This window comes from Aspergillus undulatus, assembly GCF_047715775.1.
Source record: "Aspergillus undulatus strain CBS 261.88 unplaced genomic scaffold BDV17scaffold_8, whole genome shotgun sequence".
Classification (NCBI taxonomy): Eukaryota; Fungi; Ascomycota; class Eurotiomycetes; order Eurotiales; family Aspergillaceae; genus Aspergillus; species Aspergillus undulatus.
The window spans coordinates 299,525-316,510 of NW_027396612.1; the positions used below are offsets into that span (position 1 = coordinate 299,525).

The following is a 16,986-nucleotide window of genomic DNA, read 5'->3' on the forward strand; positions in this document are numbered from 1 at the left end:
TATTAAACGAGATATGAAGAGTTGAAGTTTGGTGGTCGAAATGTCGGTGTATCTAAAAATCGTGCATCAGGTGATCACCGACTGTAAATTGAGTATCCTTTCTGCGTCCACGAGTTGGAACCATTATGTTGCGCTCGGGTTTCCAAGTATAGAATTTCTCGTCAATCACTCTCGCCTTATTGTCCCTCAAAGCCCATCCAATCCCCATTCATGTCCCTGTACTTTGGGTAGGATATGGACGGGAGCGAGGTTCGAGTTCTTTGAAGGAACAATGACGTAATCAAACGGCGATCGGCATTTGGAAACGTCATGTCACATTGCAGTTCCAGATACTAACATAACTAAGAAATGCCCTGAAACGAACGGAGTGAGAGGAAGGGAAAAACTAAACCCGCCTGCGACAGGCGTACCCACAACAGAGAGGGATCTCTATGTAGAAAGGCTATTTCCACGCGCGTTTCTCCTTCGTCAGTGCCTCATCTGCTTTCGTATCTAGTATACCTTGGCACTTAGTTGCTGCAGTTTTTATGCAAAACTCTCGTTCTTCATTGGGGGCTAGTCCACGAGAGCTCCACCTTCTTATTGCAACGACCCCATATACAATTGCCTCTCTACCAGATTCATGCAATCACGTACAAGAACGTGCCGTTGAGATAGACCATGCATGGAAACTTCGACTGTGAGGGCAAATTCCTGCTGGATTGCTGTAGTTTTCTGACATATCAGATTTTGCTCAACGTCGTCTGACTGCTTCAACCCACGAGTGCTCGCTTTCTAAAATAAAATGGCTTGCTTTCGTTTCTCTCTGTGCGTTCAACCTCTTCTTCTCCTCCTTCGTCTCCTTTTCGCGTCTCACCACGCAATATTATCACTCGGTTTGTTTGTCAGCACTGTGTCCAATGAATAGAGGACTCTTGCAGTCATAGCTACCCTGCCTCTGAAATGGCGTATCCCCAACCTCCTTCCGAGACGCGTGTATGCTTAGACTGTGGCTACCCGCTTCGCGCCAACGGCCGGCTTGTGCGCTGCGATTCTTGTCGAATAGCCTCCTCGCCAATTCCTCTTGAGGCCCGAGGATGCTTGGACTGTGGTCGTTCTATTCTCGCAAATCGCGCTTATACTCGCTGCGAGCTTTGTCGTCAGACATCACCACTTCAACAACCATCATCTTTGCGTCCTGCCAGAAGTCCTAACATGTTGATTTGTTGGGCGTGTGGCAACCCTTTTTCTCCTCGTCCAGGGGTGACCCGCTGCTTCCTCTGTAGACCTAGACCCTCAACCACTGTGCAGCCACCAACAGATTTTGCCCGGTTTTCTGAGGCTTTCAATCCATTTATAAATACCTTTCACCCAGTCCGCCGTCCCCCCTCAGCTACTCGCAAAAGAAAGGATGCCCCTAGTCCCCCTTCATCGAAACCGATCAGACAGAAAACTTCAGCCAACGAGAGCCATCTTTCTCTGCTCCAGCAGGCACTTGGCTTTCTACATCAGGAGTTTGTATCCAGAGCTGAGGCTTCTGCTACATTCCCACCAGAGATTTCTCCATCATATGTACGTTCATCTATTTCTCGTTATGAAAACAGGATTGCAGCTGCGGCGCAAGAGGCGACTTGTTGCGTATGCGGCCGCCTGGTCCCTCAAAGCGACGTACGACAGTTAGTAGAAGACGACCACCTCCTTGAAGCTTGGAGAGATCATCTCGATAATTGTGGCCGGCAAGACGGTTTCTGGACTGTGTGCTCCTCATGTTATTCCGCAATCTTTCGGCGACTCGTTCCTAAATTCTCCTCCCGAAACCAAGGGAATGTTACACTTTGTCAGCACTATCCTACTGCCCTCAGTGACCTTACTCTTCCCGAAGAGTATCTCGTCGCCAAATCGCATCCGGTTGGAGTAGTGCTGAAACTCCGGCCGGGAGGTCAACTATCCGCCGCCAACTACCGTGCATTACGAGGCCATTTTATAGTTATTCCCCAGGATCCAGGCCCACTACTTCAGATATTGCCAAGCCCCGAACTGCAGTTCACCCAGCTCATTAAAGTCTTCTGGCTAGGGAACCGAGCACCAACTGATTCTGACCTCGAACCGTTCTTAGTTGTCCGTAAACATAAAGTGCTGGCCGCTCTCCACTACCTGCTGCAACATAACGGGGACTGTGTGAAAATATGGTTCATGTGGCCTCCGACAGAACGTAATCTGTCGCTGATGGCGAGTGAAAGTGGTCAACTGGCGAAATTGATTCGACTAGCACCTCTATTAGAGGGCGGTATTTTACTCCAGACAGACTCAAGTCACGCTTTGACAATACCGTCCGGCTGCCTTCATGCGACCATGACTATAAAGGGTGGATTCCTTGTGACCAAGGACTTTGCAACGCGGTATACTATCCAGTCATTTTCACGCTACCTCGCCTGGGGTCTTCAGCAGGAATTAGATGAGAACAGCAGAGCCAATTGCTACTACTTGTACTTGGACTGCTTGAACGTCGCTCTTGAGAACGGAGAGGCAAAACTCGCGATAGAAGGGTGGGTTGGAATAGAAGGGATACTGAAGGATATAGCGAGAAAAGATGCAACCTGGCGGGGGTTGGCATGGACTTATTGGGAGCCATTTTTAAGCAGCCCTCGTGAATTATGTATCACGAAGTGCTCGTGTGGTTTTGTCGTTGCGGATGGTGGATTTCTTGAGCACTTCAAGATTGCGCACCTGTACTTTCTGGGGCCCGACAAGCCCTCAAGAATCAGGAGACGCTCTAGCAGAAAGGCTTAGGATCAGGCTTAAATAAAGTTGATGCTAGCGTCTCATCTACACTGCTGAGACACCCTGGTTTTACTTAAGTAAGTTTATATATAACATGTCACCACAATGGTTCGCCCATCGCTTCTAATAGTCGGCCAATTGTCATACTTTAGGCAGCAGTGCGAGTGAGGGCGCGATGAGACATGCCCTCAAAGCACAGACATTAGCGTCCGGGATGAGACATGCCCTCAAAGCACAGACATTAGCGTCCGGGCTGGTCATGGCCACTCACGATTGGGTTGGGATGTGGTTGCAGAAGCCGAAGGGGGCTAGTCTCTTACCGCGACTGTGAGCAACTCGGCGCTTGGAGCGTAGTTTCTCACCGCCCCTTGGATTCAAGGCAACGAACGCAGTTCTGTGACGCCACGGATTTCAGGGGCCATATTTGCCGTTAACCTTGGAGATTTTCAGTGCAAGCCATGTAAATTTAGCTCTCAGTATCGCGCAGGACATATATTTAAGAGTCTGATATTGCCTTCCTCCACGTAAGGTCACCTTTATTCCCAGTCCCTTCTGACTGCTGGTTTGGTAGAATATCTGTTTTAGGAGAGCAACTTCTATTTGCCAGATCACAGCCTATAAGAATGTCTGTCGAAGAAAGTATCGCGCCGCATTTTGCCTCTGCTGCTAGCTTCCGGAGTTGGGCCGTTCAGTCCCAATCCTGCGGTGTGTGTCTCTACCACTTTAGTCACACCATCAGCGAAATCATGGGCGATAACTGGTGGCATAAATGTTGAGGAACCACCACCTCTGGCATTCCACCTGGAGATTTGCCAGTAACAACTCTGGAGCTACACAGCCTGGTATACCTCCCAGTGTCCTTTGCGGCACGATTGTTGGAGCTACGCCTTTTGGTGTTCCTCCGGACGTCTTTGCCAGTAATGACTCCGGAGCTGCACAGGCTGGTGTTCTTCCCAGTGTCCCTAGTGGCATGACTGTTGGAGCTACACCCTCTGGTGTTCCTCCCGGCATCTCTGCCAGTAATGGCTTTGAAGCGCCACGGCCTGGTGCATCTCCAGTGCCCCTGGCGGCATGACTACTGGAGCACTTTCTGTCTGACAACGATCCCGAGGACAAGGAAGGCTATGAAGCAAGTGGCGACGATAACAGATTGAAACTTTCCAAGGGAAACCAAAATGCAGTGATTAAGACACTTTGGTTGCGAAATTGGAAGCCCTACTGCCAGAGGGCAAACGAAGGTCGTCCAGCAACTTCAGGAGATTTTGACACCAAGTAAGTGGGGTTCTGAAAACCAGAAAAATGCCTTCAGCACAAAACAGTACGATCTCGTCACCTACCGAAGGCAAGCGCTAACATCGAGCAGATATACAGAAAGCCGTTGGTGCTGGGAAGAACCCTAACTGGGAGCACCATCGGTGGACCAAGCATATCAGCGTCCCCAGTTACAATGTTGCAACCGGTAAGGAAGCGTATAGGGAAGCAACTCGATATCTGCACATGATTGCGCATGCTATAATCAAGAACCCGGAGCGAATGGCCATGATGACGCAGGCAGAGGCTGCTCCTCAGGACATTAATTCAAAAATAATGCAGTTAAACCAGCAGGGCAGACTTGATGCGCACACTTGCACCATTCACTCGATGTCGATTTGGTCACGTTGGCAGGCCATAAATGGTGTGGATAATCTGGAAGTGAACACACCAGCAAGAGTGCACCGAAGAGCTTACTGTGATGGATACTGTAGTTTCGTACATTCGTGATGCAATCGCTGCCAGGCCGCCACTGCCACCCCGAGGCCCACGGAAAAGTGTGGCCATGACTGGCGCGTAAATGAATGATCTTCAAACGGCTTTTCCCATTTATACCCGGTTGCAAAAATGGCGCAAACGGCAATACTCTTCCTTTCCTGCGCAGCCCTAAGGCTAGGCTTGATTGGGCTAGTCACCGAAATAGCTACAATCCGTGTAAGTTCCTGGTAATACAGGGACAATGCATAAGAGCTCTGGCGTATGGATAATTGTACCGTTTTGAACCAATAAACTAAGGATGACATGACCGGAGGCTTCTATGAGGACTGGTCCAAACCCTGCATCTTTCCTATCAGGAACAGTTACCCTGTTATGTTTCTCGTTGTTATTTAGTTACTTCTAGATCCTGCTAGAATAACACATGTACAGCAATGGTCTCTAGGCTCCATATGTGTCGTCAACTTGGTTATTACTCAGGGTTTGCACTGCAAATGTCCATTAAATACATGACAAGAATGATCCCGGTTGATAAGACACATGAAGCTCTCCAGCGGATTAACGGTCAATTCCCCACGTAATCTTCCCCATTGTGTGATGCAACATCTTATGCTCGCCTAGGCCTGTACCGTCTGCCGGGCATGTTGCCTCTAGGCGAGGTCCGGTGCACCCTACGAGTCGTTGCATGAAACGTGAAATCTTCCCCAGCATCATCATCTGAAGAAACCTCGTTAGGAACGGATTCACCATGTCTGGCACTTCCAAGCACTCTTGGGGGAGACTCGGTAAACATTTGACCGACTTGACTGCTCGCAGCCGCCGTGCTAGCTGCGCCGGCAGTCCAGACCGGTAATACGAGGGGAGGCGCAACGGTTGCAGTCAACGTGGCACCTGTTGTCAGAAGTCCACCAGCCACGAAAGTGGCGACTCCTGCGGCGGTCTCCCAAGCGCTCGGAGGCCGATATAGATTGCCAATGTGGAGGATCTCAAGTTGTTCGTCGGCACATCGTCGATCGTCGGTAGGTTAAACCACACGTACGGCTTGGAATCGTGTATAAATCCCTTGATAGACAACGGGTACACCTCGTGTGGGAACGCAAGGGGCTCCCTTACCAACATCGGGCGATATGCAGGGATTATCAGGTGAAATCGAACTTTCTTTTTCTTTGCAGCCAAGTGTCGTCTCAGAAACAGCATCCACACAACAATAGAGTCGAGATTCGCGGAGAGGCCTAAAAAGTTGTCAGGGAGTCGTTCTCGCTTCACTCGGTCGAAATATTCCGCATGCCAATCAGTATCAGGATGGTAAAGAAAGTAAAAGTGGTCAGGATCGCTCGCCTCGTGTCTGATCGTTTTCTCGACCTGTTCCGCGAAAGCCTTGGCTGCCATCAGCCCCGTCTGCGCCTGGAGCTCTCCGTGAATCTTTTGACCGATATGCTCGAGAGCAGAGTTGCCCTGGAGAACTTCCACCCAGGTAGCGACGGTATTCATCGTCATCAAGAAAGTAGAGATTAACTCCAGGTAGTTCTGCTGTGCTAGATGTTTGGTCAGAGCCGACAAGAAGCACTTGACAGTGGGTATCCCTTCGCGAAACGCTTCTCCGTTTAGTGCCATTTCTCGTCGTTTAACTCGGCCGTTCTCGAACTTCGTGTATGCGTTAAAACCCTCGGGGATCGCAGTCCACCAGGCCATCTTGATGCTCAGGAGGTTCTCCCAGCCCCAACCGGCCTTGCCGGCCTTACGTCCCTTCTTTCCGCCCGACCCTTTCTTTTTGACGGAACTTTGCGTTTGACCCATCGCCGTCTGTGGATGTGGAGAGGGAGCGTCGAAAGGTTAACGAGTGGGGCCACACCGATCAGGCGGGAAACCACCAGGAGACCCGGACTAGTAAAGGTTAGGAGAAATTGGGTTGAAGCGTAAAATGGAAGGAGGGGAGTGAAGCGGGGCAAGGCCACAATAAGGTTTGGCAGCGAACATTTTTCCGTTCCGAGACTCGAAACTTTGACACACATGAAACTGTTGTGAATATGCTCAAAGGGGAAAGGGCAGGAGGAAACTGTATCAACTACACGAATGTAGCCTACTAAGGATCGGATGCCATATGACGATTGATTCTCTTCCTTCGTTGACGATTGCTATCCTCTCTGATCTCTCTCTTGACCACTATATATACATGTAGGAGGTTGAGAACCTTCTAGAACCATACAATGTACGGTCAAGCGACCAGAGGTCACGTGGCCTTATATTTCCGTATCACTCCCCTTCGTTCAATACCCCGAAACGAACGACATGAAGCTATACAAGCTTCCAAAATAGGAAATTAGACAAAACAAGTGGAGGGGTGTTGAACGCCTTTATCTTATCAATCTGAGGATCTTGATGTTGTATCATAGAACCTTATTTTGGCTCCAGCTGCAGTAATTGAAGTACTTGCTTTAAGCCCTCAGCCTTGACTGCCTTTGTTAGACCATCTGCAACCATTTCAGAGGTAGGAATATAGATCGGCTTGATGTCTCCATGCTCGATGAAGTCTCGGATGGCATGATATCGTACGCGGATATGCTTGCTGCGTAGGTGGTTGACTGGATTGGCTGCTAGCGATAAGGTACCTTGATTGTCAATTCCTAGCTGAGTTGGCTGCTTCGGGTGCTTTGAAATAGCTGCTAGGAAGTGTCTGATCCAGATAGCCTGTTTTGCTGTCTCTGCCGCTGCAATATATTCCGCTTCAGTGGTTGACATAGCAGTAATAGGTTGCTTCCTGCTACACCAACTGACTGGTCTGTTGGCTAGCATAAAGACATAAGCACTGGTTGATCTGTGCTTTGTGGCATTTCCATATGATGAATCTGAATAGCCCACTACAGTCCTGGTATTTGCAGTATTCGCACTCCCCTTTGCGCTATAGGTTATTCCGTACGTGATAGTGCCTTTGATATAGCGAAGGAGGTGCTTTGAAGCTCTGAGATGAACATCTCGAGGATCTGCAAGATGTTGGCTTAGTCGGTTCACAGAGAACTGGATATCTGGCCTGGTTCCGCCAGCTAGATAGGTAAGCCGTCCAATAATCTTCCTGAACTTGTCATGCAGGTCTCGAGGTAGCTTCCTAGATGATTCATCATCCAGATTGATGCTAGGATTAAGTGGTGTATCTTGAGGTGCTGATTCAGTCATGTCAAACTCCTCTAGTATAGATCGCGCATAGAACTCCTGGTCGAGTCGGATAGAGTTCTCTCTCTGGGTGATCCGGATTCCCAATACCTTCTGTGCCAGCCCTAGGTCCTTCATTGGATGGAAGCTCTTTAGCCGATCCTTGGTGGACTCAATGTCCTTGTTGTCTTTGCCAAAGATCAGGATATCATCCACATAGAGAGCTATAATGATTCCTCTGTCATTGATGAAGACTCCAGGGTCTGCAGTGCTTTGCAGAAACCCAATTGATGTAACAAACTTCTTGACCTTCTGGTTCCAGAGGTATGCAGATTGTCGAAGTCCGTACAAGGATTGTAGGATCTCACATACATCATTTGGATCATGAGATTTGGGGTCAACTCCTTCCGGGATCTCCATAAAGATCTGCTTGTCTATTTTCGATCCAACATAGGCATTTGTAGCGTCAAGAAGGTGAGCTTTGAGACCATGAGTTATTGCCAAAGCAAATAGGATCCGTAGGCTCTCCAGCCGAATAACTGGTGCAAATGTATCCTCAAAGTCCAATCCTTCTCGTTGGGAGAAGCCTCTGGCAACCAACCTTGCTTTAAATCGGTCAACCCGGCCATCAGCTCCATATTTGATGTCAAAAACCCATTTAGTTGATACCACTGCTTGATCTTTAGGTCTTCTGACATATCTCCAGGTTCCAAATCGGATCAGGTTGTTGAGCTCGAGCTTGACTGCTTCTCTCCACTTAGCTCCGTACGTAGGATCGTTTATTGCCTCCTGGTAGGTCTTTGGAATCGGGATCTGTCCATTAAGCTCCTCATTAGCATTGGCTTTGAAGGCATTATGATCAGCAAGATGAAGCTCCAACGCCACAGCTAGATTAGCCACTTCATTGATTCGCTGCTGTTCGACAGCTAGGCACAGAGAAGGATCTCTTGATGCCTCCCTCTCTTCTCTGCGTCTCTGGGCTCGTGGCTTTCGCCCATATATTGCCTCGGTCTGCTTAGACTCGATTGCCGCCTGTGTTGGCTTTCGATTTCGGCTTGGTCTGCATGTTCCAGAGGGTTCTGTCGGGATAGGGGTTGGCGATGGCGATAATGATGATCGTGAAGCTGTTCTCGAAGGGTTGGATATAGTCTCTTCTTGGCTTGGTGTTCTATATGTCGGGATAACTACCTTTGGCTGCTGATTGGTCAATCCAGAATTCTGACCGCTTTTGCCAGTTATATTGCTGCCTTCGGCTTCGGCTTCAATCTCAACCTCATTCTCAACATCACCAACATCTCTGGCACCTCCAGCGCTGCCTGCGCTTCCAACATCCTCAGTGCTTGCAGTATTCATACTGCCACCGTCATTGCTTGCATTACTGGCTCCCGGAGCCTCTGCAATGCCTCCCCCAGTTCCTGAGCTCGCTACAGGAACTTCAAATATCCTTTGAAATACAGGTTCTTCCCCAAGATCTCGAACTCCTGGTTCCTTGCTAATGAAGCCTCGCTTGTTCTCTAGGAATATAGGATTCGTGACTCGATAGACCTTACGATCTCGCTTGGCCATCACTGTATAATGATTCCGGCTTGACTCATATCCTATAAATACTCCTTCAACAGCTCTTGGCTCCAGCTTATCATTTGTCTTCCTATAGAACCAGACTCTTGAAAATGGAATTCGGAATTTTGACATATCAGGGGGATGACCCATCCACATCTCAAAGGGGGTCTTTTTGGTGCCTGGCACCCTGACTGCTCGATTTCGGAGATAATTAGCCATTCTAATTGCGTACGGCCAATACTCTTTTGGAACATCTGCATCGATAAGGATTGCTCTGGTCATCTCTAGAAGATGTCGGTTCAGCCTTTCTGCCACGCCGTTCTGCTGAGGTGTATCTGGCTCGGTAAACTCGATCTGGATGCCTTTCTTCAAGGCCCATGGTTCCAATGCCTTGAACTCTCTTGCATTATCAGTTCGAATAATGAGCAACTTGACGCCTTTCTCGCGCTCAGCCATAGCCAGCCATTGCTCCAGGGTGGTTTTCACTGTGGCAGCCTCTCGATCCTTCGTCAGATATATCCACGAAAATCTCGTACAGTCATCTGTCAGGGAGAGATAGTATCTTTCCGAGGTTTTTGCTTTGCTGTATGGACCCCAGAAGTCCATATAGACTCTCTTTAAGGGTCTCAATGCCCTTGGCACTTCCGCGTGGCTCTGTCTCTTCACGCTCTTTGCCTGTATACACGTCTCACAGATCATCAATTCTTTAATCACCTCTTTATCGGGTGAGAGTCCTAGTTTCTTCGTCATCTGCTTGAACCTGGTCTTTCCTGGATGGCCTAAACGTCGATGAAGCAACTCCCAATCGATCTGCTTCACAAATCTTGCAAATTCATCATTATCAGGCTTCCCAAGCCCTTTGGCCAACGCATTTCGACTTTTTACCCATCCTAGGTAGCTCGTACGACCGATATTGTATCCTCTTGCTAGGGTCTCTCCTCTCCTCCTGAAGAATCGGTATTTCTTTTTCACATGCTCATTCCAAATACCCATATCCTGCAACGATTGGGTCGATAGGAGAGTCTGTCTCATCCTAGGCACGTATAATGCGTTTCGAATCCTGGCCACTTTCCCACTGCTCAATGGGATCCTCATTGTTCCTCTGCCGGCAATCTCGATGGACTTTCCAGCTGTTCCTAAGCTGCCTCCATATCTCTGGTCTAAAGACTCAAATAGATTAATCTTGCCGCTGCAGGTACTCGTTGCTCCGCTGTCGATAATGGGATCATCGCTCTCCTTTAATCTGTATGCTCTCTCATCTGCTTCTCCAAGCAGGTATTCAAATCGATCACTGATATGCTCTCTCAATTCGACTCGGTAGGCATTCTCGGCTGCTCGATAGGCCGTTCGTTCATATACTCGATGTGCGCTATATCTGGTAGAGCCTCTGCTACTCACGCTTGAATCGCTATCTGTATCTGTATCTGTTTCCTCATTCGCCGTACGGGCTTTTCCTCTCTGGCGGCCGGTATGTCCTCTTCGGCTCTTATCTCTGCCATTTCCATCTGTTCTGGCCTTGCTGTGGCCCTTCCGGTGACTCCTTCCCTGAGGGTCCTCCCGGGAACTGCTCTGCTCTCGGTTCTTCTTTGGAGCTATACAATCTCTTGCAAAGTGGCCTTTCTTGCCACAGTTAAAACATGACATCTGCTTCGCCCGGCTTGCAGACTCTTGGACAATCTCATTCTCTTTAGAGATACTCATCATGCTCTCCTGCTGTTGGAGCCGTGATAGGACCATTCCACGGGTCAGGTTCTCTTGCGCCAGAAGTGAATATTTCATAGAATCATATTCTGATGGCAATCCGTCCAGAAAGAAGATAAGGATGATCATACTTTCAAACTTCACCTTCCCGCTGCTAATATCCTGAAGTTCAGCATGATATTGATCCAGCTGCTGCATTGCCTCCTCAAGGCTCATTCTTGGATCTTTCTGCCAGCGTGTTATCTTCCGGATTGCATTGGTAACGTCGACCTGAGTTCTCCGCTCGTATTTCTCCATTAGGAAGGCCCACATATCACCCGACGTCTCTAAATTCTGTACAGAAGCCTTGTCTTCCATTTTTATGTTCTGGAGGATATATAACTTGGCCGTCGCATCTAATGCACTCCATGCAGGGTCTTCTAAGAGCCTTCTGACCCTTGATGCATCCTGACGCCAATTATATGTATGCTCCACTACCCTCCAGCAACCTTGTGTTCCCAGAAAGATTTTGTATTGGGCTTTCCAACTGCTCACATTCGTCCGGTCCAGCTTCTCAATATTGAATGTGACAATCTTCTGTGGCTTCACTGTCTCGCAGACAGGAATATCTTGTTGTCCCGACATCCCGGATGTCAATTCTTCTATGCCTAGTATCCCGGATACTGGTTCTCCTTGTAGCTCTTGATCAGGGTTCTCAGCTGTTAATTCCGCTTGCAGCTGCTCGCTAGGATCGTCGATCTCGATGCCACTAGCGCTTCGAATTCTCTCGACTGTCTCGTCCGTCTCGGCCGTCTCATATACGGTTGCCTCGGTCGTCTCAGTCGGCTCTCTATCGACCGTCTCGGTCTGATCAATCGTCTCTATCGGTTCGTCAAATGCCCCGGGTACGCTCCGACTTGGTCCCGCTAGGTCTTCAGTATTCTCTCGGCCCGATATATATCTCCCAGTCCGTGGGTCTCGTTCTCGTTGTCGAGCCGGTGGCATCCGTCGTGTTCGGTTCTAGGTTCGAGGTTCGATAGCTCGATCAGGGATAGGTAGGCAGGTTGTACGGGCCTGGCCACCTTCACAGGATCGAGGATCAACACGCTGCGTACAGCTTCAATCTCCTGCTGAATTGGGCGAAGCGATTAGGCTTCACGCAATCCCCCGAGGTGCTAGGCCTGCTGGTTAGGCTAGACGTAGCAGCCCGGGCTCATAACCAATGTTGTGAATATGCTCAAAGGGGAAAGGGCAGGAGGAAACTGTATCAACTACACGAATGTAGCCTACTAAGGATCGGATGCCATATGACGATTGATTCTCTTCCTTCGTTGACGATTGCTATCCTCTCTGATCTCTCTCTTGACCACTATATATACATGTAGGAGGTTGAGAACCTTCTAGAACCATACAATGTACGGTCAAGCGACCAGAGGTCACGTGGCCTTATATTTCCGTATCAGAAACAAACCACAGTGTGCCTCTGCCATGTTCAACAAGTTCCCTTCCGCTCCTTAATCATACCGACAGGCAGCATCACTCTTCGACGTAATCGTCCAGAGGATCCCGTGTAGATGTGGGACGAAATGTCTACGTGGCATGAAACGATGCCCTTGTTGGGGAGGATACATGCTGTGTAAGACACACCAAGTCATTTCAAGAATTCTTACCTTTCAATACAGGAGCCGGTGTCGAGGATACCGGAAGGCTATCCAGAAATAGCTTAGCGTGCTCCAGAATAGGCCATTTTCGTAGAGATCGCGGGCATTCCTGGGGCAGTTGATACAAATAGGGTCAGTCGAGTGTATGATATCTACCTGACCAAACTGTGTCCCTGTTTCAGTGATTCTTCCAGTGAAGCTTGCATTTTCTGCCAGCCATGACCAGATTAATGATTGAAGTTGGTAATATTGGAAGGCAATGATTAAGCTCCCGATATCCATGGCGAAACCTGGGTCTCTGCCAGTCCGAACACCTGCCTTTAGTATAACTCCCTACTTCCTCTGGGAGGATCTTCAAACCCGCAAGGCACTGAAGAGAGTGAGATGCATAGTAGCAGTCGAAGTGAAGAACTTAGGAAGTTCGACGCTACTCCTAACATATGCGGGGTCTAAACATATGCGTGAGATATGAAAGGTAGCCTACGGACCAGCCAGCCATAAGCCTGTGTGCCTGGGATATAGAGACGCCTAAGCAGTGCCGAGATACAGCCATACTGATCCGAGCGTTCTCCGGACCTAGGCCCGCGCGCACAGGTCCTGTCAGCGCGCGGGGCATGAGCGTCGAACGTCAGTACCTGAACGGAGTCTCCTGACCAATTTGACCTAGTATGGGAGGTTCAGCCTTTACAGCTTGCGTTCGTCAGCTTAGGAAGTAGGCTTGTTCAGCAGGTCAACGAACGAGCTGGTAGGAACCTGTCTTCTTCCAGCGCCTCCACCACCTCGCTAAGTCGCTTCCTGTCAGTAGGCAATCTGTCTGTCGTCATATAGTGCTACTCCTTGACAAGCCAATTAATCTACCAAACGCTGAGAATCCTTTGGAAACGCTGTCTATTGTTGCGTATGATCACGGCTGGATATGTTATATAGAGCAACTTAGGTGGCTATCGGATTTCTTCACAACATCCAAAGGGGACCGCGCAGGAAACAAAGCTCAGGAACGGAAGGACTGAAAATACAATGCTTAAATAAAGGATTCACAAAGCTGTCCACATCATGCCTGTCTATTTACCCTTACTCTTAAGGACCTCCTTACCGGAACAGATTCCGAAATGGCGCTGTCATGCTTCCTTTTTCGGGGTTTATTGTCAGCTTTCAGTGTGCCACTTGCACTCTGCGCTACCATGCCGTAAGGAGCAGTTTGCGTGCTTGCTACGAACAATCAGCCACAGGTCTCTAATCTTTGATTATAACGCATACCATGCACGTATCTTCTCTCTTCCCGCAGAGGGGTTTCTGTTTGCACACCCACTTTGGCATATCAGTAAACGGCTGCAAGTCAGGAAAGCGCTGGTACATACCATCAACTAGAGCCGGAACTTCTGGGTCTCGAATAAGGAGCTCAGAAGAGCCAGATGCAGCCCTTGCAGCGCTCTCCGTTTCAGCCTGAGCACTGTCCACGGCAATGCCGTGGTCTCTTTGTGGCTCGACCTCCACACTCCCCTCAGCAATGCAAATAGAATTCATAGTCGAGATGTGTGGAGACCCTACGGGAGTTGTGCCCTGCCTGTCGCTCTCAGGACTCTCGCAGAGTCTACTCTCTTCCAAGTAATAGACAGGGGGCTCAGACGAGTCAAATGTAGTCGTGATTGTGCCCTGCATTTGGACGAAAGAGCACTCCATGCCAAAGACACACTCGCTTTCTGACTGGGGATCTTCCATGTTCTCCTTAGGAGTGCCAACAGGGTCAAGAAGCGAGCTGTGTGGACATCGTACGGCAGCATTGTCCTGCGTTTGACTTTCCAGACTCTCACAAACAGTAGCCTCGTCTAAGATACAGATGGGGTTCTCAGGAGAGCCGTCAAAGCTTTCTTGAGAAGTGCATATCTCAGTCTCTTCTTCAGACAAGAAGACATCATCGAGATCAATAAGGATTGGGTTATCCTCTGAGCCTTCGAGTCCGGCAACTGGGAACAGATGTTAGCGGCAGCGCAGTTCTATCTGATAACCAAAAGTAATACCTCGATACGGCACGGGTTGTCTCATCTTGGTATAAGAGCAATCGTTGGTGGACATTAGGAAAGGGTAGTCTGCAGAAAGAGAGCAGTCCGGCAGGAAGGGGGGAAGATGCCATTTTAAGTCTTTTTCATGCCTCATATGCTCCGAGCGCCTTACCGTCACTGATTCGAGAACGTCCACCCGACAACGATAGTAAGACTCCGAAGACAGTTGAATGTGAGGCAACTCCAGCGCTAGGCAGGTTGCCGTTCTGGAACCTCGAGAGTTCTAATTTTGTGCACATACAGGTGGCTGCGACGGAACAAAAAGTGCATGCATGACCAACATACGTTCTTGGTTGGCCTTCGACGCTTCTAGAGGCCCTGGCACGTCAGGTGGCCCATGTCCAAGGCAGATACCCCGGCTGAATCATACTTCGGCTTCACAGATAGCTCAAACGGTTGGTTCTCGATGGCCGCGGAGGTAGGACACCGCTGCTGTTTGCCTTGTTAGAAACGGCCAGGTCCAAGTATCCAAGGGCAAGGCGTCCACTGACTCGACGAATCAACGAAGCATGCCTTGCTCTTGCTGGCCCCTGTGACCCCTAACCATCACCACAGCAGCCAATGGTGAGAAGACATTCCAACATCATCAGTGAATGTGACGCAAACTGCGGCAGCTGCTAAAGCGAAGATCAGGTTCAGCTTGTAAGCAAGGTCGAATCGTAGCTGTGATGTTGCTGTCTATAACCCGTCAGTGCAGCGAAATTGGGAGTAACCACAGTGAATACTCGGGCTGCCGGGTGCATAAAGGTAGCAACTGTCCCTTTCCTGATGGCACTTCATCATAAGAGATAGCTGAAAATGACGCCGCAGAAAAACACTAAGGGTATGTTGCCTCAGTTCTCTAGGTCAGGAATGCTAATCGACGTCCTAGATCCCAGATGTCAAAAGAAAAAGTCGAATCCAAGAAGAAAACCCATGGGAAAACCAGCCATCATCAATATGCCACACGATCCTGACGCCCCTATTCAGTCAATTGAGCTGTCGAGCGGTTCTCGTAGCGTCACTCAGTCTTGCAACAACGATACCCAGACTCTCCCTCCCAAGCGTTTCCCAACTCCGTTATTTTGTGAACAGGGCGTATTGTTCGGTTACTGGTATCAAGATCCAGGTGGAAACGGCAGCAGATATCCTGTTTATGCATGTCCTCAGGAAAGGGAGTTTACTGTCAAGCGACATGGAAGGATTGAACCAGTCCGCATCGACGACTTTGATGAGCTGGACGTTTTCGAGGACTTTGTTACGGCTCTCTTCCGTGCAAAGACAGACAGGAGGCAGAAAGCCGTAAATAGTAAGTTGTGGGAGTTCGTTATATTGTTATGGGCACAGGAGGAGTACTGGCGGGCCTGCTCCGCTGCCTAGCTTTGGGCTTCCGACTGTAAGCCGGCTTTTGTCGTCTCTCTTTGTAGATAGGCAAAGGATCCAGGCAGATGATGCGGCCAGTTCTTCAACATCACAGGTGGGTTGGCTGGTTGGATGGAAATTCCCACGGAACATCCTATGCGAATCCAGGTCGTTCTGGTTCCGCTTCTATCGAGCGGACAATAGCTGTTGATCTCCAGACTTGCCAATGTCCTTGTCAGTGATCTGATTTGGGGTTGGATAATACGAATCCTAAGCGAATCAGCGATTGAAGAGATATGCAAATCGGGGGAGTGATACCAACTGGGATCCAACAAATTCCCAAAATCCCGAAGCATCCGCAGAAAATATATAGACACGGCCGGTGTCTCTTATGCGTATACCTAAACAAACATCGGCGCCGCACATCTTGCTATACTCGGAAGCTTTTTTCATTAAGCCGGCTTTGCGACGGTCTCGCTTCTGGCGAACTGACTTCCTGTTTGGCCTCAAGCTCTCTTGCAGTTTTGGATATGCCGTATCTATTTTAGTATCCAGCATGGTCCTTCGCGTTCACTCTATTCAAACGAGAGTTTTAAATTTTATGTTGGGGGATGAGCAAATTCTAATGAGCGTAAAGAGATGGAGGCTGCATTATATCGGCGCCTGGGCCACGATTTTCTCTTTCGAGGCCACCCTTTTGAAAGAGATCATGACCAGTGCTTCATCCCTGAAGAGATTGGCTATAAGATCAGAGTTGGTCGGAATAACACAGAGCATAAAGAGGCCACGGTTTGTGCAGGCCATGGCTCTCCCACATGATTCCGTCGCAGTGACTCCCCATTGGGTCTATATCTGGGGTCGCCTTGCTTGGTGAGGACCAGCTTGCTCTACCAATCGCCCAAAAGATTAGGACCAGATTTGTCTTAAATTGAACTAATTTCTCTTTCTATTTAATTTCGCGTTATCCTTGTTGGTAAGGCTAGAAAGCATGGAACTTCGCATTTTTCATGATAGATGAGCCACATTGTGTT

General features: G+C 49.0%; 4 protein-coding genes across 4 annotated transcripts; 2 read left to right on the top strand and 2 right to left on the bottom strand.

Moving 5' to 3' along the window:
- Nucleotides 1-2,317: 2,317 nt before the first annotated feature.
- Nucleotides 2,318-2,730, bottom strand: BDV17DRAFT_255468 (uncharacterized protein). The gene has a single exon (XM_073756934.1). The coding sequence runs from the start codon at nt 2,609-2,611 to the stop codon at nt 2,384-2,386; it is 228 nt and encodes a 75-aa protein (XP_073618691.1). The 5' UTR covers nt 2,612-2,730; the 3' UTR covers nt 2,318-2,383.
- Nucleotides 2,731-3,220: 490 nt separating this feature from the next.
- On the top strand, nt 3,221-4,544 carry BDV17DRAFT_255471 (uncharacterized protein). Its single transcript, XM_073756935.1, has 2 exons — nt 3,221-4,032; nt 4,124-4,544. The coding sequence occupies exon 1, from the start codon at nt 3,530-3,532 to the stop codon at nt 3,833-3,835; it is 306 nt and encodes a 101-aa protein (XP_073618692.1). The 5' UTR covers nt 3,221-3,529; the 3' UTR covers nt 3,836-4,032; nt 4,124-4,544.
- A 564-nt stretch (nt 4,545-5,108) lies between these two features.
- Nucleotides 5,109-6,638, bottom strand: BDV17DRAFT_227441 (uncharacterized protein). Its single transcript, XM_073755721.1, has one exon. It carries the CDS (start codon nt 6,301-6,303, stop codon nt 5,404-5,406), a length of 900 nt encoding a protein of 299 aa, XP_073618693.1. The 5' UTR covers nt 6,304-6,638; the 3' UTR covers nt 5,109-5,403.
- An 8,774-nt stretch (nt 6,639-15,412) lies between these two features.
- Nucleotides 15,413-15,973, top strand: BDV17DRAFT_288442 (uncharacterized protein; the record flags this gene model as incomplete). The annotated part of the gene is made up of 2 exons (XM_073761414.1): nt 15,413-15,437; nt 15,486-15,973. 2 exons carry the CDS (start codon nt 15,413-15,415, stop codon nt 15,971-15,973), a joined length of 513 nt encoding a protein of 170 aa, XP_073618694.1.
- Nucleotides 15,974-16,986: the final 1,013 nt, after the last annotated feature.

Coding starts and splice junctions, on each gene's coding strand:
- BDV17DRAFT_255468 (XM_073756934.1), bottom strand. CDS start 2,611: ATGGCTCCCAATAAGTCCATGCCAACCCCCGCCAGGTTGCATCTTTTC.
- BDV17DRAFT_255471 (XM_073756935.1), top strand. CDS start 3,530: ATGTTGAGGAACCACCACCTCTGGCATTCCACCTGGAGATTTGCCAGT.
- BDV17DRAFT_227441 (XM_073755721.1), bottom strand. CDS start 6,303: ATGGGTCAAACGCAAAGTTCCGTCAAAAAGAAAGGGTCGGGCGGAAAG.